This window comes from Coregonus clupeaformis, chromosome 34 (assembly GCF_020615455.1).
Source record: "Coregonus clupeaformis isolate EN_2021a chromosome 34, ASM2061545v1, whole genome shotgun sequence".
Taxonomy (NCBI): Eukaryota; Metazoa; Chordata; class Actinopteri; order Salmoniformes; family Salmonidae; genus Coregonus; species Coregonus clupeaformis.
In genome coordinates, this window is record NC_059225.1 from 31,855,071 (window position 1) to 31,878,902 (window position 23,832).

A 23,832-nucleotide genomic window follows, 5' to 3' on the forward strand; every position below is an offset into this window, starting at 1 on the left:
AATGTATTTATAAATCCCTTTCTACATCAGCAGATGTAATATTGGGAAGAATCTTTTTTAATACTACACAAATGACCGAAATGAGTGGCTACTCTGACAGTGACAAACTGAGAGCAATAAAACGTCTTGGTCTTGAATGCAAACAATAGCCCAGGCCATTGAATAAACACAAATTGTACAATATTAGGAAGAATACATACAGTTGAAGTCGGAAGTTTACATACACCTTAGCCAAATACATTTAAACTCAGTTTTTCACAATTCCTGACATTTAATCCTAGTAAAAAATCCCTGTCTTAGGTCAGTTAGGATCACCACTTCATTTTAAGAATGTGAAATGTCAGAATAATAGTAGAGATAATGATTCATTTCAGCTTTTATTTATTGCATCATATTCCCAGTGGGTCAGAAATTTACATACACTCAATTAGTATTTGGTAGCATTGCCTTTAACTTGTTTAACTTGGGTCAAACGTGTCATGTAGCCTTCCACAAGCTTCCCACAATAAGTTGGGTGAATTTTGGCCCATTCCTCCTGACAGAGCTAATGTAACTGAGTCAGGTTTGTAGGCCTCCTTGCTCGCACACGCTTTTTCAGATCTGCCCACAAATGTTCTATAGGATTGAGGTCAGGGCTTTGTGATGGCCACTCCAATACCTTGACTTTGTTGTCCTTAAGCCATTTTGCCACAACTTTGGAAGTATGCTTGGGGTCATTGTCCACTTGGAAGACCCATTTGCGACCAAGCTTTAACTTCCTGACTGATGTCTTGAGATGTTGCTTCAATATATCCACATAATCTTCCTTCCTCATGATGCCATCTATTTTGTGAAGTGCACCAGTCCCTCCTGCCATCCCCGTGCTTCATGGTTGGGATGGGGTTCTTCGGCTTGCCAGCACCCCCTTTTTCCTCCAAACATAACGATGGTCATTATGGCCAAACAGTTCTATGTCCAGAGGACATTTCTCCAAAAAGTATGATCTTTGTCCCCATGTGCAGTTGAAAACTGTAGTCTGGCTTTTTTTGGTGGTTTTGGAGCAGTGGCTTCTTCCTTGCTGAGTGGCCTTTCAGGTTATGTTGATATAGGACTCGTTTAACTGTGACTATAGATACTTTTGTACCTGTTTCCTCCAGCATCTTCACAAGGTCCTTTGCTGTTGTTCTGGGATTGATTTGCACTCTTCGCACCAAAGTACATTAATCTCTAGGAGACAGAACACGTCTCCTTCCTGAGCGTTATGACAGCTGCGTGGTCCAATGGTGTTTATACTTGCGTACTATTGTTTGTACAGGTTAACGTGGTACCTTCAGGCATTTGGAAATTGCTCCCAAGGATGAACCAGACTTGTGGAGGTCTACAATTTTTTTTCTGAGGTCTTGGCTGATTTCTTTTGATTTTCCCATGATATCAGAGACACTGAGTTTGAAGGTAAGCCTTGAAATACATCCACAGGTACACCTCCAATTGACTCAAATGATGTCAAGTAGCCTATCAGAAGCTTCTAAAGCCATGACATAATTTCCTGGAATTTTCCAAGCTGTTTAAAGGCACAGTCAACTTAGTGTATGTCAACTTCTGACCCACTAGAATTGTGATACAGTGAATTATAAGTGAAATAATCTGTCTGTAAACAATTGTTGGAAAAATGACTTGTGTCATGCACAAAGTAGATGTCCTAACCGACTTGCCAAAACTATTGTTTGTTAACAAGAAATTTGTGGAGTGGTTGAAAAACACGTTTTAATGACTCCATCCTAAGTGTATGTAAACTTCCGACTTTAACTGTATGTATACAGTACCAGTCAAAAGTTTGGACACATTGTAGAATATGTCACACCCTGGCTCTGGGACTCATTATGTTGAGCCAGGGTGTGTTCATTCTATGTGTGTATTTCTATGTTGGTAATTCTAGTTTGTTGATTTCTAGGTTTTGCCTGAGTGACTCCCAATCAGAGGCAACGAGTGTCAGCTGTTGGCTGGTTGTCTCTGATTGGGAGCCATATTTAAACTGTATGTTTTCCCTTTGTGTTTGTGGGTTTTTGTTCCGTGTTTGGTCATTGATACCGTGGACGTCACGAGTCGTTTCTTGTTTTGTATTCATGTTTAAACTTTAACTAATTAAAGTATGTTTGTTCATCACGCTGCGCCTTGGTCTGTTCCATATGACGATCGTGACAGAAAAACCCACCATGCAACGACCAAGCAGCGTGTCCAGGGGCAGCTCTTGGGCTGGACATGAGAGGAAGCGCCGGGAGAAGAGACGGTGGAGGCGCGCCGTAGAGAGGAGCAACGGCGTGATCAGGGTCTTCGTCGGGCGGTCGAGAGGCAACCCCAGAAATTTTTTAGGGGGGGGCACACGGCATGGACGACGGGGCTGACGGAGGCAAAAGAGGGGCGGATTCTGGAGGCCACCAGGTTACGGATACACCGCCCTGTACGTCCTGTGCGGATGCCTCACACAGAGTGTGTGAGGGTAGGCATTCAGCCAGGACGGGTTGTGGCCGCTCTTCACTCCAGGGCTCCTATCCGTCTCCACAGCCCGGTTCGGCCTGTCCCTGCTCCACGCACCAAGCCTACGGTGTGCGTCGCCAGCCCAGTCCGGCCAGTCCCTGCTCCACGCACCAAGCCTACGGTGTGCGTCGACAGCCCAGCCCGGCCTGTCCCTGCTCCACGCACCAAGCCTACGGTGTGCGTCGCCAGCCCGGTCCGGCCTGTCCCTTCTCCACGCACCAAGCCTACGGTGTGCGTCGCCAGCCCAGTCCGGCCTGTCCCTGCTCCACGCACCAAGCCTACGGTGTGCGTCGCCAGCCCGGCCCGGCTTGTTCCTGCCACTCGCACCAAGTATACGGTGCGCGTCGCCAGCCCGGCCCGGCCTGTTCCTGCCACTCGCACCAAGTCTACGGTGCGCGTCGCCAGCCCGGCCCGGCTTGTTCCTGCCACTCGCACCAAGTCTACGGTGCGCGTCGCCAGCCCGGCCCGGCCTGTTCCTGCCACTCGCACCAAGTCTACGGTGTGCGTCGCCAGCCCGGCCTGGCCTGTTCCTGCCACTCGCACCAAGCCAGGGGTGCGAGTCGTCAGCCTGGTAAGGCCCATCCCTCCTCCACGCACCAAGCCAGGGGTGCGCGTCGTCAGCCTGGTAAGGCCCGTTCCTTCTCCACGCACCAAGCCAGGGGTGCGCGTCGTCAGTCCAGCACAACCCGTGCCTGGGTCACCGGTGCCTGGTAAGGTACCGGCCAACAGCTCCACTATGGAGCTGAAGCTAACCGCTCCTGCTAAGTCCAGTTCGGCTCCGGCCGGCGGGGCCAGACTGGACCAGGGGCGCTATGGGGGGTGTATTGGAGGGTGGTGGTCAAGGCCGGAGCCAGAACCGCCGCCGAGGAGGTATGCCCGCCCAGCCCTCCCCTGTTTTGTTTAGTTGAGGCGTCTGTCACAGGCTCTGGGACTCTATTTGTTGAGCCAGGGTGTGTTTATTCTATGTGTTTATTTCTATGTTGGGGGTTCTAGTTTGTTGATTTCTATGTTTGCCTGAGTGACTCCCAATCAGAGGCAACGAGTGTCAGCTGTTGGCTGGTTGTCTCTGATTGGGAGCCATATTTAAACTGTCTGTTTTCCCTTTGTGTTTGTGGGTTTTTGTTCCGTGTTCGGTCATTGATACCGTTGGACGTCATGAGTCGTTTCTTGTTTTGTATTGTGTTTAAACTTTAACTAATTAAAGTATGTTTGTTCATCACGCTGCGCCTTGGTCTGTTCCATATGACGATCGTGACAGAATAATAGTAAAGACATCAAAACTATGAAATAACACATATGGAATAATTTAGTAACCAAAAAAGTGTTAAACAAATAAAAATGTATTTTATATTTTAGATTCTTCAAAGTAGCCACACTTTGCCCTGATGACAGCTTTGCACAGTCTTGGTACAGATAATGATGATGAAGATGAAGATGAAGCCTAGGCTACTCCCTGGTGATGGCTGATGCACTCCTGCCAATAACCTATCTCAAGATAAGCTACTTTGAAAAACAGTGCAGTTCGCTCAGAATTGCTCAAAAGTTGAGAAAACTATTATTAGCTTCTACAGACAGATTAGTATTCTCTTTTCAGCAGTAGGCATTTGCTTTCCTAACTCTACATTTTCTCATGATTGTACTTTGAAATTTGTGAAAGTCAAACTGACAACCGCATCCAACCATAGAAATATAATCCATAGATGGCATTTCCCATTCATGTCAGGAAGCCAAATTATTTCAGCATAAGGAGGTGCTGCAGCACCTCCAGCACCCCTACTTCCCTATACACATTAGGTTATCTTTGACCTGCTGGGCCTTGTAATGAGGAAATTGAAGCTCACAAAGCTCCATATTTAGAGTTAGTGTGATCAACATAATTTATTTAGAGTCTCTGTAACCCAAATGATTTACAGAGATCGATGTCAACACTACAGCCTTTTACCAGATTGTTGTTGAGGCCGATCCACACAGGCTCATTGTATTTGTGGATCTGCAGTGAGATGAATGCCTGGGTGATGGGGTTCAGGATGCTAGCCATCTCTGCATCGTCTGCTTTACATTGCCTCCTGGCCTCTTCCCATTTCATCTTCTGGGCCACCAATTTGAAGGAGTCATCGCCCAGCTTGTAAAAAGTATTTGTTGACACCGTGGTGGCAGGTACCACAATCTGAGAATCTGAAACCAAAGCAGACTTGATATTGGAGAACCTACATAGAAGTACTCTATTGGACCACATACCCAAGAATTGGACGTGATCAGCGTCACTCCGGTTGCCGGTAACTTTCCCAAAATATTCAGGTTCTCCAGATATCCTTTCGGAGGATTCACAGATTCCTGGAAAACCTGGGAATTTTTTGAAAAGTTACTTGAATTTTGCATCCCTTGAGCAGCCTCACTGAACTATTGCGTCTTCTCACCAATATTCCTTTTGCAGATGAAACCACGGGACACTAAGCAGTCATTGACCATCCACATTCCTGTCTGTTTTGGAGAGCTGCCCACCAGAACCACACAGTCAAACACCTGGGAGTGAGGTTGGGAAGGATAGAGAAAGGTTAGATTCCTCTTTGGAATTCACATTTGACTGGTTAAGGTTGTCTTGAATTTGCACTTATTGACAACAGGTCAATCAACATGTCAAAGCAAACATCTAAATTGCTGATTTCCCGGACCCAGATTTTAGGTAAAAAAAATATTTTCATTAGAGACTCTCCTTTGAAAGTAGATTTTCGTCTACCTACTTTCAAATATATATTTTTAATGATTTTTAACCTGTGTCCAGAAATCCCTTAAGCAGTTATATTTATTGTAAGCCTTGTACCTCGTCCATAAATGAATAGCGTCCGTCAGGCATTGACGTCGGATGCCCTTTGGCCCAGTTGGTATAGGAAACCCCTCTGCCCTCGGTCCATACGAAGCGCATCTCCCAGTTAATATCGTTCAGACCTATCCAGAGGTCCTGCTGATTCCCAAGCATTTGTGTGGTAAGGAATGCTGGAAAGGACAAGTAAGAACAAGGAAAAGGTAATACCACTGTCCAATCAGGTGATTCTTGAAAGACGTATCAACCTCTTTTGTATTGGCTAGCATTTAAATTTAAACTATTGTTGACAGTTAGTTAAACATCTATAAATAATCTATGTGGGACTATCCAAATAAAGTGTTGCCCTTTTGTCTATAACATTTATTGATGCATGCTTCTGGATTGTGTTCAAATTCATTTTATCTTATGGGCCAAATTTCACAGATGTATAAGACCCAATATTAGCTAACATTCTCTACAGCACTGTAATTTTTGGGCAATGGTAATACTTTGGGCAATGGTAGCTTTGGTCTAAAGGTATGGCTTTCTCACCCACCTTGCTCTTTGTCGCTGAGGACAGATGCCAGGTTCCCTCCCTGGTTGATGCAGTAGGTCCTGGCCTCCTGCCACGGCTTCTTATCGTTGTCTCCCATGAATTTGTAGCACTGTGGAAACATGATGCGTCGGCACTGTGTTAGAACAGCACATGCTACTACAGCTGACAAAATGGATGCGCCCAGATGGCACCTTATTCCCGATACAGTATAGTGCATGGGCTCTGGTCAAAAGTAGTGCACTATAAAGGGAATAGGGTGTCACTTGGGACACAGACAATGACTACTCTCCACACCCAGGTCAGGATCACATTGGATCATCATTAGGGCCTGAGTTTTTCCTTAGCACATGATCAGGAAAAACGCCAGTCAGGAATCAGCTGTTGATGCAGTTTGTGTGAGGTTTCCTATGCTGGTGTACCATACAGGTGTATGTATGATTTTATAGACGTGGTGGTTGTACTGTGGAAGTGTAGTAGTTACCTTGCCCTGGAAAGCAATCCATTCCGGGGCACAACCTCCCTTGGGTACAGTGGTGGGGGCCATTGTTGTGTTCGTGAAACTGGCTGTTCTTTTACAAATGGAGGCCAACTCTATGCCACAATTGATATCATTCCAGTACCCTATAAATGCATAGAAACAGAGAGACACAACCCAATATAGATCAATTATATGTATAAACCCTGGATGACTTTTTTTTAAATGAAAAAGTATATAAAAACATTTTCCTTCAAGTATATTTTTTAGAGTACTTATGTTACTGTCGCCACTACAACAAAAATATACTTAAATACATGTAATTTTGTCCTTGAAACATTTAAATACTGTAGAATTCCAGTCATTCTCCAACTACGGAGTGCAAATATGGCCGACCGGTGGTTTCAAAGCCTCTCAATGGCCAATACATAGCGTCAGCAATCCAGGGTTGATATACGTCATTGATATAGACCCAGCTTACAAAATGACATCCTGGGAACGTCCCCTGAATGTTAGCGAAAGTCCTGGGGACGTCGCAGTGTAACGTCACTGTAACGAGATCATGACTGATAAATCCCTTCTCTTTGGAGGCTGATCCCCACTGCATCCCCAGATCCCTCTGCAATCAGACGTACCCATACTCTTGTATATCGTCACACAGTTCTCATCGTTGTTAGCGAAGTTGGGTTCGTTTTGATCCCACGCGGTGTACACGACAGGAGACCCATCCAACCAGCTGAAACATACAGTAGACAAACCCAATCTGAACTGTGAGCATCCATTCAATCAACTACACACCTGGAAGGCACACATGTTTCTCCAGATCTCAGGTATTTACCACCAAAATGGAAAATGGAGTGTGACAAACAAAACATGCTCCTGCATGAATATCTCTGAAAAGAAGTGGTAGGACTACAGGTTGTTTTGAATGTCCAGGGAACAGTCAACATTCGTTTTACATACCTAAAAGACTTATCCAAACCAACGGTCATTCCAATGTAGTATTGTCCCTCGGAAGCTCTCGCTATCTGGAAAAAAGTTACATATTTTTGAGGAAACAAACATATCTTGATTGAACATTTCAGTGACACTTTTTGTCATCCTGTTCTTAAATCATCTCTTTATCAGATTCCTTGAACCGAAGCTCTTCAGACATTACTGGGCTGCAACTGGAAGTCTCTACCTGTTTCCATAGAAACGTCCTTTCGCTCTCCGCAGTGATGACCACCAGGTCACCAAAGTTATTTTTACAGAACGCTCTCGCCTCTTCCATGGGGAGGTACTCAGTGTTGAAGAAATACTGAGTGTCGTTGTACTCAATCCAGCCGTCCTTTGTGGTGTTGTACACTGCAAAGGCAAGTAAATTAGGTAGGTTACTTTCTAAATGTAATCCATTACAGTTACTAGTTACCTGTCCAAAATTGTAATCAGTAACGCAACTTTTGGATTACCCAAACTCTATAACGTAATCTGATTACATTCAGTTACTTTTAGATTACTTTCCCCTTAAAAGGCATTAGAAGAAGACAAAAATGTACGTTATCAATTGAATGACATCTATTGCAGGATAAATCATTGTTAAAGTTTACATAGCTGGCCATATATGGATGTTAAATGTTACTTTATGGGTTGGTTATGTAGGCTTCTTCTAACCCATCGCATTCTACTACATATATATGATTAAATGATATCTTTACATTAAAAACCAAAGTCTATCAGATTTCCAGTCATTCCAATACATTTCATACCCCTTGATCTTCAAGAATAGGACTTGGAAATATGGAAATATAGATTAGTCAAATAGTTTTACCTGAGCATAACCCAAAAACTAAGGACTTATCAGCCAGCCCTACTTTTGTTGTCATGGAGGACTGATTAGGCTCATTGATTCGAGTTGAAAAATAAATGCTGCACTCATGGAATGGCATGCTTTGAGCACTACTGAAAAGTGTTATTTACATGTGGAAAATGTATGCCATATGCTGCATTTACTATAGGCCTATTGTTTACCTTTTTGTTGGTGACACTTTGATATCGTGAAAATATGCAGCTGTTTAAAGGGCAAATCCACAGATGAAACAGTAACAAAACGGCCGCCCCGCCTCAGTTTTGGTAAGAAGCTGAGGGATGGGCCTGCAGAAATGTAACCACTCACAGATTAATAGTCAGAGCTATGGATGCAAGGACTGACCATCCATGATATCAAAATGATAGTTTTAACAATGTTATGAGGCTATACAGTGTTTGTTTACATATACAATGTTTACAAACATGGGAGAAAAACAAGCTTATATGTTGGGTTCTCATGGAGTGGAACTAAGCTCATGAGGCATTTATAAGTTATATTCTTCAAGAATCAATGGTACCAGTCAAAAGTTTGGACATACCTAATCATTCCAGGGTTTTTCTTTATTTTTACTATTTTCTACATTGTAGAATAATTGTGACGACATCAAAACTATGAAATAACACATATGGAATCATGTAGTAACCAAAAAAGTTTTAAACAAATCATTATATATTTTATATTTGAGATTCTTCAAATAGCCACCCTTTGCCTTGATGACAGCTTTCCACACTCTTGGCATTCTCTCAACCAACCTCATGAGGTAGTCGCCTGGAATGCATTTCAATTAACAGGTGTGCCTTCTTAAAAGTTAATTTGTGGAATTTCTTTCCATCTAAATACGTTTGAGCCAAACAGTTGTGTTGTGACAAGGTAGGGGTGGTATACAGAAGATAGCCCTATTTGGTAAAAGACCAAGTCCATATTATGGCAAGAACAGCTCAAATAAGCAAAGAGAAACGACAGTCCATCATTACCAGAAACCACCACTAAAGGACACCAATAAGAAGAAGAGACTTGCTTGGGCCAAGAAACACGAGCAATGGACATTAGGCCTGTGGATTCATTTTTTATGATCATGAATTAGATTGCTTGCTTCGAGGCAAGTAACACTGACACATCCATGAGAGCATCAGCTGTTCCGGACGACTGTGTGGTCACGCTCTCCGTAGCCGATGTGAGTAAGACCTTTAAACAGATCAACATTCACAAGGCCAGATTACCAGGACATGTACTCTGAGCATGCGCTGAACCAACTGGCACGTGTCTTCACTGACATTTTCAACCTCTCCCTGTCTGAGTCTGTAATAACAACATGTTTGAAGCAGACCACAATAGTCCCTGTGCCCAAGAACACTAAGGTAACCTGCCTAAATGACTACCGACCCGTAGCACTCACATCTGTAGCCTTGAAGTGCTTTGAAAGGCTGGTCATGGCTCACATCAACACCATTATCCCAGAAACACTAGACCCACTCCAATTTGCATACCGCCCCAACAGATCCACGGTTGATGCAATCTCTATTGCACTCCACACTGCCCTTTCACACCTGGACAAAAGGAACACCTATGTGAGAATGCTATTCATTGACTACAGCTCAGCGTTCAACACCATAGTGCCCTCAAAGCTCATCACTAAGCTAAGGACCCTGGGACTAAACACCTCCCTCTGCAACTGGATCCTGGACTTCCTGACGAGCCGCCCCCAGCTGGTAAGGGTAGGTAACAGCACATTCGCCACACTGATCCTCAACACGGGGGCCCCTCAGGGGTGCGTGCTCAGTCCCCTCCTGTACTCCCTGTTCACTCATGACTGCATGGCCAGGCACGACTCCAACACCATCATTAAGTTTGCCGATGACACAACAGTGGTAGGCCTGATCACAGACAACGACGAGACAGCCTATAGGGAGGAGGTCAGAGACCTGGCCGGGTGATGCCAGGATAACAACCTCTCCCTCAACGTGATCAATACAAAGGAGATGATTGTGGACTACAGGAAAAAGAAGAGGACCGAGCACGCCCCCATTCTCATCGACGGTACTGTAGTGGAGCAGGTTGAGAGCTTCAAGTTCCTTGGTGTCCACATCACCAATAAACTAACAAGGTCCAAGCACATAAAGACAGTCGTGAAGAGGGCACGACAAAACCTAGGAGACTGAAAATATTTGGCATGGGTCCTCAGATCCTCAAAAGGTTCTACAGCTGCGCCATCAAGAGCATCCTGACTGGTTACATCACTGCCTGGTATGGCAACTGCTCGGCCTCCGACCACAAGGCACTACAGAGGGTAGTGCGTACGGCCCAGTACATCACTGGGGCCAAGCTTCCTGCCATCCAGGACCTCTATACCAGGCGGTGTCAGAGGAAGGCCCTCAAAATTGTCAAAGACTCCAGCCACCCTAGTCATAGACTGTTCTCTCTGCTACCGCACGGCAAGCGGTACCGGATCGCCAAGTCTAGGTCCAAGAGGCTTCTAAACAGCTTCTACCCCCAAGCCATAAGACTCTTGAACATCTAATCAAATGGCTACCCAGACTATTTGCATTGCGCCCCCCCTCTCAATTACCTCGACTAACTGGTGCCCCCGCACATTAACTCGGTACCGGTACCCCCTGTATATAGCCTCGCTATTGTTATTTTTACTGCTGCTCTTTAATTATTTGTTACTTTTATTTCGTATTATTTTATATAAAAATTTTTGGTGATTAGTTTTGGTATTCTTTCTTAAAACGTAATTGTTGGTTAAGGGCTTGTAAGTAAGCATTTCACTGTAAGGTCTACACCTGTTGTATTCGGCGCATGTGACAAATACAATTTGATTTGATTTGATTTGATTGCGCAATAAAAGTTTTACTTTCATTCCATAGGCTGGGATCCGCACTATGCAACTGTTGCAAGAGCGCATATTTCACTGGCTGTCCACTGGTTTCAAAAACAAAGATTGAAAGGCACCTTAAACTTCTTGAATTCAACCATTGTTGGGTTAAAATACACATTTAGATTTGTGAACAGCCATCCACAACAACCACAATCCGTAATAGCTAAACGAGAGAGCAGCAGTGTGATTCACATCAATGTGCTATGTAGATATCAATAATAAGTGATATCCGTATCGCCGTAGACTACACCACTGCTGTCATCCTCACCTCCAAGCGTTTATTCAAGCTGAATAATCTTTGGATGCCGACAGCAGTCGCACCATTGGAAGACATATCTTGTATCTTGTAACTGTAGCCTACAAAAGCCTATTCCTGCTCTTTTCCCGCGATCCATCAAACACATTTGGTGTGTCATCATAGTGGTCTCTGACTTGTGGTCAGACTCGCACAGGTGCAACAAAATTAAACTTGTTCCTTTTTCAATGCTGATTTGTATGTCATTGAGAAAACAGAGAAGTGTCAAAGATGTATTTTCGCAAACATCCTTTCTGAATGTAAAAGTAATCCTCGAAGTAATCATCTAGTTTTTCAAAAGTATCTGTAATCTGATTACAATATTTTTGCTGGTAACGTAACGGATTACAGTTACCGTTTTTTGTAATCCCTCACATGTAACAGATTACATGTAATACATGTAATCCGTTACTCCCCAACCCTGATTAGGAGTACATTTTTCTCTTAGGTGTGAGTGTTTGTGTTCATGAACCAAATAATTGATGATGGTATGCTAGAGAGTATGTGCAGTGATACATTTTCCTTAAAAGAAAAGGCCAAGAGTTTGAAAAAGAGCAGGGATAATGATAAGGAATGAGGAGGAAGTGGAGACAGGAAGTGGAGGAAAGAGAAACATGAAACTGGACATATTTTCTGTGCATTACCTGGTACAACTTGAGTGGGAGGGGGCTTTGGTGTCACCCCTGTGGATAAAAAAAAAGTTTGGGTGAGCACAGATGCAAGGTTGAGGGTCTCTGAAAAATCTAAAAACGCATCAAATTCAATGTGCATTAATAGTTTAATGGTGTAGCAGGGTGAAGTCAGTGTGAGCAGATAGAGTCTACTGTACCTTTGCGGATCTCGCAGATCCAGTCATTGTAGCCATCACAGTGTCGATCGTTCCACTGGCGTCCGAAGTAAAAATGGACCTCTACACAGTGTTCATCATTATTGTAGTTGTTTGGTTCTCCAAATCCCCAATTCTCATAGCTGAACTGGAGAACAACATTGGAATAATATTACACAGCAGCACTGTACGGCATCCATATTAGCCTCAGTCTCAGCATGAGGCTGTCTTTATATGGACACCATAATACTGTATTTACTGTCAATCCCATTAATGACAATGATGACAAATCAATGATTGAAGCAAGAGTAGAGTGTAATAAACTACTGCTAAGGAGAAGGGTTATCACAGTAAAGATGAGATGGTAGCTACTCACTGCTGATCCGTCATCCCAGACGTAACCTGCATTGGGATCCAGAGAGCTGAGGCCAATCCAGGCTGCATCAGCGGCATGTTGCCTGAACAAACAGAGAGAATGGAAACCACAGACAGTGGTTATTACGACCGTGCTGATTTTGATTTTAACCACAGATAGTGCTTAATAGGACCACACTGGTTTTCACTGATACTCATGGCAATAGAGACAGCTTTGAAGATGACTTACGGAGAGCTGTTCAGGTCTTGGGAACTGTGAATACTCATCAGATTACCACCAATGGCCTTGCAGAAGTCCTGTGCCTCTGACCATGTCTTCTTGTTCTCTTTCACTTTTTTGTAAAGCTTATTGAAGGGAAAGAAAATTCATTAATTCACTTCAATGAATCAATTCACTTCAAATTAATTCATTTAAATTCACTGATCAACAAGGTGTTTGTGTCATATACAGAACATGTACAATATGTTCCCCTACCGTACCTTATAACAGACATTCCTTTCAGCAGCAGGTGACCACCCAGAAGGACAGCTCAGTGCCGGGGTGGTGGGAGGGGCCATTGATGATGTCACACCCTCCGCCATTTTCTTACAGATGTATTTTTCCTTGTTGCTGCAGCTGACCACATCCCACAGTCCCGCAAACATTCCAGTTGTCATAGCCACACAGCCTTGTTTTCTGTCTTTTTTCAAACACACAAAGAGATGAGAGAAAATTTAGTTGTTTAATTTAGTTCTGACATTTGCAAGGTGGTTAAGGTGTGGGAGAAAGTACACCTCTTAATACTGCAGTCGACTAATACCAATGGCAGTTCATGCTACAATCGATCATCAGTTGATGCACAGTAGTGGTTTGGAGCAGCTGCCTATATAACCATCGTGCGAGAAGGACACTGTACCTGGCATGCCAATGTTGAAGTGGGTGAACTTGACCTCCGTACGGGTAGTCCACTTGAACGTGTCTACATCCGCCATGTTGGAGAGTCCAGTCCAGAAGTACTTCTCTGGCCTCAGACCCACCAAACTGACCAGGAAGGCATTCTCATACCTACAACACACACACACATAAACATTTGATCTGTTATCTGAAAACATATTGTTATGTCTTGTCCAGGATTTGGCCAATATAATCCTCTTATTTCACTCAAATAAATGAGTCAAATATATTTATCTTCTCTTATGATGAAAAGTCATGATGTGATACTCTACCTGTCAGCCACATATACCAGGTTCGAATCACTCTGCTGGCATGTCTGCTTGGCTTCATCAAATGTTTTGGTTTCTAATCCAATGTTGTAGCAATAGGAACCATACCGTATCCAACCCTAGAACGAAAATACAGAAACAATTATCTTCAAACGGTTAAATCTTTGTCCATCAAGATGACCCCATTCTAGATAGTCCTCCTTATCTATAATTATTTTCAAGTTTCTACTTCATGTGATATCTTTCTGTATTCAGTGTGTACAATACTCTCTTTCTCGACAACCAGGAAATTACCACTCACCAGTTTACATCCTGGACTGACTTCCTCTGGGGTATCTGACACCGGTTTGGTGGAGGCCTTTTTCTTACAGATGTACCCATAGGTCTTCTCACACAAATTATCAGCCCACCTCCCATCCTGTGGGAGAATATGGAGAGTCCACATGGTCGCTATTCCACATTTATTACTGTGTTGACACCACTGTTAAACTTCATCATCAGTGCTACTGTTAGCCCTATCATTTAGCATTGGTGTTAGCATTAGCGTTAGCATTTAATTAGCGTTAGCATTAACCCAGTCTGTCCATTGAGGGACCAGTGTGGATGTTACCTTTCCTCTGATCAGTACACAGTCCTCCTGGAGGTTGGCACCGTGGGATGGCTCCCCTGCCTGCCACTGGCTGAATGTCACATGGGATCGGTCGGTCCACTCAAACAGCAGTGCTTTCCACTGGTCGTTCAGGCCAATCCACAGCTCATCTGTGGCCGCTAGAGTCAAGCAGAGAGACATTCAGAGGCAGGTAGACATAGCTGAAAACACGTGATATACTTATCGTTACCTCAAATGAACTAAGCTGGCTCATTCACAGAAAGATCCCACACACAGAGATTCAGAGTCGTTTTCAAAGCCAATAGAAAGGACTACCCATATGAAACCTTGTGTCTAACAAATATATCAGACACTTTTCTGAGTTACAACATTGTACAACACGGGTTGCGTCCCAAATGGCAACCTTTTCCCTATTTAGTGCATTACTTTTGACCAGGGTCCCTAGGGAATGGGGTGCCATTTGGGATGGATTGTGTACTCACTGTATCCTGACTGAGAGATGATGAAGCTCTGTTCTTCTATGTTGTGGATGCTGGCCAGGTCCCCTCCATATTTGTGACAGGTGGACAAGGCATCCTTCCACATCTTCTTGGTACGTTCCAGGTAGTAGCAGTGGCCTGCGTAGGGGATCCAGTGACTAGGACAGAAGGTAGGCTGGTCTTTGCCTACAGAGGGGGGTCAAAGTTCAACAGTCATTGAGAAGGTAGGAGGTTCAGAAAGTGTTAGACTGCCAAACTGTAGTGCCATTTTGTTCTACTTGAGTTTTGTACACTGATATACACCGAGTGTACAAAACATTAGGAATTGCAGTTCTTGACACACTCAAACCGGTGTGCCTGGCACCTACTACCATACCCCATTCAAAAGCACTTACATTTTTTGTCTTGCCCATTCACCCTCTGAATGACACACATACTCAATCCATGTCTCAATTGTCTCAAGGCTTAAAAATCCTTCTTTAACCTGTCTCCTTCCATTCATCTAAACTGATTGAAGTGGATGTAACAGGTGACATTAATAAGGGATTGTAGCTTTCACCTGGTTTCACCTGGTCAGTCTATGTCATAGAAAGAGCAGGTGTTCCTAATATTTTGTACACTGAGTGTATAATGGTTCTGTTTACACTACACAACCTGGTTTTGTATTGCTAATGCACGGCCCTAACATAACTTAGTAAACACACTTTGGCGACCTCTTTTGGCTTGTGAGTGCTACTTTCAGAACTGCTGGCTGAAATGTTGCAAAAATTGAGTAGAATCATTTTAACCTTGTGTTGCAAGTTCAAAACTTCTTAAAAGTGTTATAGTGTAGTTCATGACTGGCATGTATGATTCAATTCTTACCTATCTGGGCAGGGGCCAGAGCTGTAGAGTTGCCTTTGCGACAGATGTATCCAAGGTTCTTGGAGCATTCACTGGTCTCCCATTTCGAGGCCTTGCCAGCATTCAGGGTTCCACAGGTGTGCCCGGGTTCAGTAGATGGATGTCCTTTAGGAAATATTGACCCATATATTTATTCATTCTCTTCCTGCACCATGGGAACACATAGCATGTTTGGACAACCTCAGTTGACCTCAAAGCTGTAAAGTATAGTGTGATGTGTTGCATGCAGTTGCACTCACCCGGGGCCCAGTTTAAATATCTGAATGGGTTTCCATTGCTCCACTGCCATCCAGCCTCAAAGTCCAGGCTATTCAGTCCAATCCACAGAGAGGTGCCCAGGATATTGGTCAACCCTGCAACAATGAAAAGCATTACAATACATCCACGAGAGAAGTATGATATTCCTAATAAGCAATTGAGTGTTTCAGATTAATTTCACTCCAAATCAAGGTGAGGTTGTAGGTTAGACAAGAGCAGAAACAGACTGGCCACACTGTAAGGCACTTCAAGTAAATGTCCGGTGGGCTGGTCCATCTTTGAGCTGGTGTGTCAGAAATGCCTCGGCTGGTTTCTGGTCCTAGTCCTCCCATGTACAATAGGTTAGATTGTACGTCAGATGTAGATTTGCTCATGGAGCTTTAGGGACTGTACCTCAGATGTACAGTACCAGTCAAAAGTTTGGACACACCTACTCATTCAAGGGTTTTTCTTTATTTTGTACTATTTTCTACATTGTAGAATAATAGTGAAGACATCAAAACTATGAAATAACACATATGGAATCATGTAGTAACCAAAAAAGTGTTAAACAAATCAAAATACATTTTACATTTGAGATTCTTCAAATAGCCACCCTTTGCCTTGATGACAGCTTTGCACACACTTGGCATTCTCTCAACCAGCTGCACCTGGAAGGCTTTTCCAACAGTCTTGAAAGAGTTCCCACATATGCTTAGCACGTGTTGGCTGCTTTTCCTTCACTCTGCCGTCCGACTCATCCCAAACCATCTCAATTGGATTGAGGTCGGGTGATTGTGGAGGCCAGGTCATCTGATGCAGCACTCCATCACTCTCCTTCTTGGTAAAATAGCCCTTACACAGCCTGGAGGTGTGTTGGGTCATTGTCCTGTTGAAAAACAAATTATAGTCCCACTAAGCCCAAACCAGATGTGATGGCGTATCGCTGCAGAATGCTGTGGTAGCCATGCTGGTTAAGTGTGCCTTGAATTCTAAATAAATCACAGCCACTGTCACCAGCAAAGCAGCCCCACACCACAACACCTCCTCCTCCATTCTTTACGGTGGGAACTACACATGCAGAGATCATCCGTTCACCCACACGCGTCTCACAAAGCCACGGCAGTTGGACTCCAGACCAAAGGACAAATTTCCCCGGTCTAATGTCCATTGCTCGTGTTTCTTGGCCCAAGCAGGTCTCTTCTTATTTTTGGTGTCCTTTAGTAGTGGTTTCTTTGCAGTAATTCAACCACGAAGGCCTGATTCACACAGTCCCTTCCGAACAGTTGATGTTGAGATGTGTCTGTGACTTGAACTCTGTGAAGCATTTATTTGGGCTGCAATTTCTGAGGCTGGTAACTCTAATGAACTTATCCTCTGCAGCAGAGGTAACTCTGGGTCTTCCATTCCTGTGGTGGTCGTCATGAGACCCAGCTTCATCATAGCGCTTGATGGTTTCTGCGACTGCACTTGAAGAAACTTTCAAAGTTCTTGACATTTTCTGTATTGACTGACCTTCATGTCTTAAGGTAATGATACACTGTAATTTCTCTTTGCTTATTTGAGCTGTTCTTGCCATAATATGGACTTGGTCTTTTACCAAATAGGGCTATCTTCTGTATACCCCCCCTACCTTGTCACAACACAACTGTTTGGCTCAAACGTATTTAGAAGGAAAGAAATTCCACAAATTAACTTTTAAGAAGGCACACCTGTTAATTGAAATGCATTCCAGGTGACTACCTCATTAAGCTGGTTGAGGGAATGCCAAGAGTGTGCAAAGCTGTCATCAAGGCAAAGGGTGGCTATTTGAAGAATCTCAAATATAAAATATATACCTGACATACACTACCGTTTGGGGTCACTTAGAAATTTAATTTTTTTCGAAAGAAAAGCAATTTCTTTGTCCATTAAAATAACATCAAATTGATCAGAAATACAGTGTAGACATTGTTAATGTTGTATGGCTATTGTTGCTGGAAACGGCTGATTTGTAATGGAATATCTACATAGGCATACAGAGGCCCATTATCAGCAACCATCAGTCCTGTGTTCCAATGGCACGTTGTGTTTGCTAATCCAAGTTTATCATTTTAAAAGGCTAATTGATCATTAGAAAACCCTTTTCCAATTATGTTAGCACAGCTGAAAACTGTTGTGCTGATTAAAGAAGCAATAAAACTGGCCTTCTTGAGACTAATTGAGTATCTGGAGCATTAGCAATTGTGGGTTCGATTACAGGCTCAAAATGGCCAGAAACAAATAACTTTCTTCTGAAACTCGTCAGTCTATTCTTGTTCTGAGAAACGAAGGCTATTCCATGCGAGAAATTGCCAAGAAACTGAAGATCTCGTACAACGCTGTGTACTACTCCCTTCACAGAACAGCGCAAACTGGCTCTAACCAGAATAGAAAGAGAAGTGGGAGGCCCCGGTGCACAACTGAGCAAGAGGACAAATACATTAGAGTGTCTAGTTTGAGAAACAGGCACCTCACAGGTCCTCAACTGGCAGCTTCATTAAATAGTACCCGCAAAACACCAGTCTCAACGTCAACAGTGAAGAGGCGACTCCGGGATGCCGACCTTCCAGGCAGAGTTGCAAAGAAAAAGCCATATCTCAGACTGCCCATCTTAATATTTTCTTTTTATTGGCCAGTCTGAGAAATTGCTTTTTCTTTGCTGCTAATGGGCCTCTGTATGCCTATGTATATATTCCATAAAAAATCTGCCGTTTCCAGCTACAATAGCCATTTACAACATTAACAATGTCTACACTGTATTTCTGATCAAAGTGATGTTATTTTAATGGACAAAAAAATTGCTTTTCTTTCGAAAAAAAATGACATTTCTAAGTGACCCCAAACTTTTGAACGGTAGTGTAGGTCTGCCTGTACATAGCTGATGTAGGATGTAGGTCTGCCTGTACATACCTGAGATGTAGGTCTGCTCGTGGAGCTCTATGATACTGAGCAGGTCAGCTCCTTGCTGCTGGCAGCTCTTCCTCGCCTGGTGCCAGGTCAGCACAGACTGGGTGTTCCTCTGGTACAGAGCACCTGTCACTGGGTCACTGTCCCAACCTGAAGACGCTGAGAGGGACACAAAAACAATAAGTCACACTTGAGATGGAAAAAAGAAAGCATCAATAACGGTCCAAGAACTGAATCAAATAGTGTTGTTAATCTCTACCACTTAGAGCCTCCCCCCTAAGGATCCTGGGACTAAACACCTCCCTCTGCAACTGGATCCTGGACTTCCTGACGGGCCGCCCCCAGGTGGTAAGGGTAGGTAACAACACATCTGCCACACTGATCCTCAACATGGGGGCCCCTCAGGGGTGCGTGTTCAGTCCCCTCCTGTACTCCCTGTTCACCCATGACTGCATGGCCAGGCACGACTCCAACACCATCATTAAGTTTGCCGACGACACAACAGTGATAGGCCTGATCACCGACAACGATGACACAGCCTATAGGGAGGAGGTCAGAGACATGGCCATGTGGTGCCAGGATAACAACCTCTCCCTCAACGTGACCAAGACAAAGGAGATGATTGTGGACTACAGGAAAAAAAAGAGGACTGAGCACGCCCCCATTCTCATCGACGGGGCTGTAGTGGAACAGGTTGAGTGCTTCAAGTTCCTTGGTGTCCACATCACCAACGAACTATCATGGTCCAAACACACCAATACAGTCGTGAAGAGGGCACGACAAAGCCTATTCCCCCTCAGGAGACTGAAAAGATTTGGCATGGGTCCTCAGATCCTCAAAAAATTCTACAGCTGCACCATCGATAGCATCCTGACTGGTTGCATCACCGCCTGGTATGGCAACTGCTTGGCCTCCGACCGCAAGGCACTACAGAGGGTAGTGCGTAAGGCCCAGTACATCACTGGGGCCAAGCTTCCTGCCATCCAGGACCTCTATACCAGGCGGTGTCAGAGGAAGGCCCTCAAAATTGTCAAAGACTCCAGCCACCCTAGTCATAGACTGTTCTCTCTGCTACCGCACGGCAAGCGGTACCGGAGTGCCAAGTCTAGGTCCAAAAGACCTAGCCCCAACAGCTTCTACCCCCAAGCCATAAGACTCCTGAACAGCTAATCATGGCTACCCAGACTATTTGCACTGCCCCCCCCATCTTTTTACGCTGCTGCTACTCTGTTAATTATTTATGCATAGTCACTTTAACTCTACTCACATGTACATATTACTTAAACTACCTCAACTAGCCGGTGCCCCCGCACATTGACTCTGCACCGGTACCCCCCTGTATATAGCCTCCCTACTCTTATTTTATTTTACTTCTGCTCTTTTTTTCTCAACACTTTTTTGTTTTATTCTACTTTTTTATTAAAAATAAATGCACTGTTGGTTAAGGGCTGTAAGTAATCATTTCACTGTAATGTCTGCACCTGTTGTATTTGGCGCATGTGGCCAATAAAATGTGATTTGATTTGATATCTGTGACTATGGTGGCAGTTTACCAGAAACTATAGTGAAAGGGGGCTTCCTCCCTCTTCCTGTCCCAGTTTTGGGGAATTACAGGTTTGAGCTCCGGTCAGGTTGGAAGGGAAAAGAGACACACAGTTAGAGGAACGAGAGGAAGCATTTGTGTTTTTCTGCCGGGAGGTCAGAGACCAGACCTCCAGTGAGGTCACGGAAAAACAGGAAAATCAAAGAATTTCCTGTGTAGCCTCTGTTTTTATGAGGAATCTGCCGCTATCACAGGCATGGCTGGGAGTTTTACGGCATTGTTTGAATTGGATGCCGTCCCCAAAGTGTTTCGTTTTCTGTTGATGCAGGTGTTTCAGACTGGTAAACACATCTTAAACCCAGGTCGTTTCCCTTCTATTTACAAAATCATCACATTCTAGGACAGAGTAGGCCACTGGTGTTGGAGAAGTGTGTACTCCCATGAGTCAAATTGATTTGACATTTTTATTTAGGAACTGGGCTCGTATTCATAAAGTATCCCAGAGTAGGACTGCTGATCTACGATCAGGTCTCTTCCTGTCCATGTAATGTCATTAATTATGATCTAAAAGGCTACTGATCCTAGATCAGCGCTCCAATTCTGAGATGCTTGATACATAAGGATTCTGATTTTCTATAGGTGTCACCTACTGACCCTCAGTATAACTGTTTTTCCTGATCACTGGAAAATGGCAGTAAATTACATCAAACATGGCAGGAAATGTGATGGCTTGACTCACATTTCGAGGGACAGAAGCCCCACTTTTTGTCTTTATTGTAATCCGTCTCTGTGGCGCACCAGAGCTGTCCATCTGAGCGCCCCTCCAGAGTGCACTCAGCGAACCACTTCTCCTCAAACTTAAAGGGGAACTGGCATGTGCTTCCAAAGGCATTCCCCCCTAGTGTGAACACCTCTGTGGAAGGGGGGAAAAAACACTTCAGTAAATGAGGGATACAAAGTTTATTGAGTCAGTCATCAGATCTCAACCCAATCGAACACTTATGGGAGATTCTTGAGCTGCGCTTGAGACAGCGTTTTTCACCACCATCAACAAAACATAAAATGGTGGAATTTCTCGTGGAAGAATGGTGTCACATCCCTCCAATAGAGTTCCAGACACTTGTAAAATCTATACCTAAGGCGCATTAGCGGCTTGTGGTGGCCCAACGCCCTATTAAGACACTGTATGTTTGTGTTTAATTTATTTTGACAGTTACCTGTATATTTCCTGTCTTTAAGAACATTTATGACAACAGTTATGACAACCTCCAGTAAAGGTGAGTGTGTGCTCTTCCTTACCTTGGTAGCCCTTGGAGCAGAGGTCCTTCTGAGTACCGTACATCTTCCATCGGCTCCAAACCCCAGCTCCCTGGTAGATCATCATGTTATTTTCATTGCGTTCGCCGTAGTTCAAGTGCAGCGCCTTGTCTTTGAGGCCGAACAGTGTTTCGTTCTTACACTGCCAGTGCTGGAGCTCACTCTTCTCATCACAGGGGAAGAGCAGCACCTTGACCCAGTCCTTTAGGTCCTGAGCCCCCAGGCAGAGCTTCAGGGAGATGCTGAGGAGACGAGACCGTGAGGCCCAACGGAACTGCTGGTTCTGGGACACTGGGTTACAGGTAGCCACCGTGACCTGACTGGCGCTCACTGCCACCACACACTTGTTGTGATCCTGGTTGTAGATCAGGAAGGAGCTGCTGTCTGCATCACAGTGGAAAAGGACAATAATGTGATCTATTCAAGGTCTCATCCCTCATAAACAGCACAGCAAAACTATTGAACTGTGACTGAGACAATGGCCGTGTCTGAATACCCATACTAGCGTACTACACACTTAAACTGCATACTATGTCCTCATTGTTGCATACTATTTAGCATGTACCATTTAGTAAAAAGTAAGCTGTACGTCACAGCCGCAACGCAGTAGTGGCTCCTGACTGGCTGAGTAGGTGGGGCAGGAGGATTTTCCAAATTCAGCAGACATGCATGCATTAACCAGCCTGATAATAGCTCATTTCCAATTCGATTAATTTCCCTAAACTCTGAATAGAATAGAAAGGGAGTTATCGGCCTACTCAGGCTGGTTATAAGCAGAAATCACATTTGACCTATACCATAGCTCATATAGCCCATCTATCCTGTTTCAAAAGGACTGAAGAAAAAAAAACATATCATTTGGTTCCATTTCAACATATTTATTATTGAAACCAAAGTGATGTAACATATATACATTAAATCAAATAGCTTAGTACACACACCAAAACTTTTCAAATGTTCTAATCAAAGGGCTATTGCACAGAAAAACTTGGACATCGATGCATCGCAAATTTAGAACCTCTGTACAGCAACATAATAAACTAAAGCACTGATCCATAAATTAAATAATTTACAAAACTGAAACAATCCTTAAGTTCAGATCAAAAGGCATGATAACATGACATCAATAACGCAGCCACATCCCGAGTCCCCGGTGCCGACACATTCAGAAATCAAAAGATGGTTTAGTATTTACTTCAAAACAGGGGTTCCCAAACTTTTTTGGCCCATGACCCCATTTTGATATCTGAAAATTCTCGTGACCCCGACCATGTGAAAAAAATATGTAATTAACAGTCAATGTTTACTTTTTTATTTGGGACTATGGCAATCAATTGAAAAACATTCTAACAGTATTTTTGATTGTCTTCTCAACTCACCATCACATACTTTTAATGTGGGGCTATGAGAGTCAATTGCAAAATAATCTGACATAATGTCTCTTATCTCACCACAACCAATGAGATGGGTCTGCTTGATGCATGTCACGTCATAGCTTCTCAAAGTCAGGAGGCATGGTCGAAAGTGCGCACCTCATCTCTGCTGAAGAGAGCACTGAATCCAGCTTTACACAGATATGAGCTGGCGAAGGGTGAGTTTTAATGCTCAGAGGGATACGGCAGTGTATTTCCTTTGAGTCAGCATTCGTCTGCAGCATTCGGTCACATGACAGCTCGATCAGCTGTTCAATTTCACTTACCGGCATGCCAACTGAGCCAGGATCACAGTCAAATGGATTGGGAAGTAGGTCCCAAACTGCTCTTCCAAGCGTTGGAGGTGAGCAGTCATCATTAGTGTGGGACACTTACTGATGCTGTTTTCTGTTAGAAACATGCACAGCCGAGGAAAGGGGCCATGGTTCGCTTTGAAAGACTCTCTCTCCAAAATGTATAATTTCCTCTCAATACACTGAATGTAGAATGCATGCTTGTGTTCAGTTCATTCAATTTCCCAAATGTGTCTGTTACATAGGCAAGCCGAAACATTTTCTTTTCATTACACAGAAAGTCAACCAAGCCTATTTTTTTTTACATCCATTGTG

General features: G+C 43.8%; 1 protein-coding gene across 1 annotated transcript in view; it reads right to left on the reverse strand.

The window, feature by feature from the left end:
• Window positions 1-23,832, reverse strand: part of LOC121550011 (macrophage mannose receptor 1) — a 41,181-nt gene that overhangs the window by 12,089 nt on the left and 5,260 nt on the right. The window contains exons 2-24 of the mRNA XM_041862063.1: window positions 21,774-22,175; window positions 21,214-21,387; window positions 18,935-19,090; window positions 16,006-16,119; window positions 15,728-15,871; window positions 14,867-15,049; window positions 14,385-14,542; window positions 14,076-14,192; window positions 13,778-13,893; window positions 13,468-13,616; window positions 13,052-13,251; window positions 12,801-12,916; window positions 12,573-12,654; window positions 12,200-12,344; window positions 12,015-12,053; window positions 7,532-7,695; window positions 7,312-7,376; window positions 6,984-7,084; window positions 6,355-6,494; window positions 5,874-5,982; window positions 5,336-5,508; window positions 4,932-5,037; window positions 4,457-4,689 (exon numbers count right to left, since the gene is read on the reverse strand). Coding sequence (XP_041717997.1) covers window positions 4,457-4,689; window positions 4,932-5,037; window positions 5,336-5,508; window positions 5,874-5,982; window positions 6,355-6,494; window positions 6,984-7,084; window positions 7,312-7,376; window positions 7,532-7,695; window positions 12,015-12,053; window positions 12,200-12,344; window positions 12,573-12,654; window positions 12,801-12,916; window positions 13,052-13,251; window positions 13,468-13,616; window positions 13,778-13,893; window positions 14,076-14,192; window positions 14,385-14,542; window positions 14,867-15,049; window positions 15,728-15,871; window positions 16,006-16,119; window positions 18,935-19,090; window positions 21,214-21,387; window positions 21,774-22,175 — 3,386 coding nt within the window. The remainder of the gene's footprint in view (window positions 1-4,456; window positions 4,690-4,931; window positions 5,038-5,335; window positions 5,509-5,873; window positions 5,983-6,354; window positions 6,495-6,983; window positions 7,085-7,311; window positions 7,377-7,531; window positions 7,696-12,014; window positions 12,054-12,199; window positions 12,345-12,572; window positions 12,655-12,800; window positions 12,917-13,051; window positions 13,252-13,467; window positions 13,617-13,777; window positions 13,894-14,075; window positions 14,193-14,384; window positions 14,543-14,866; window positions 15,050-15,727; window positions 15,872-16,005; window positions 16,120-18,934; window positions 19,091-21,213; window positions 21,388-21,773; window positions 22,176-23,832) is intronic.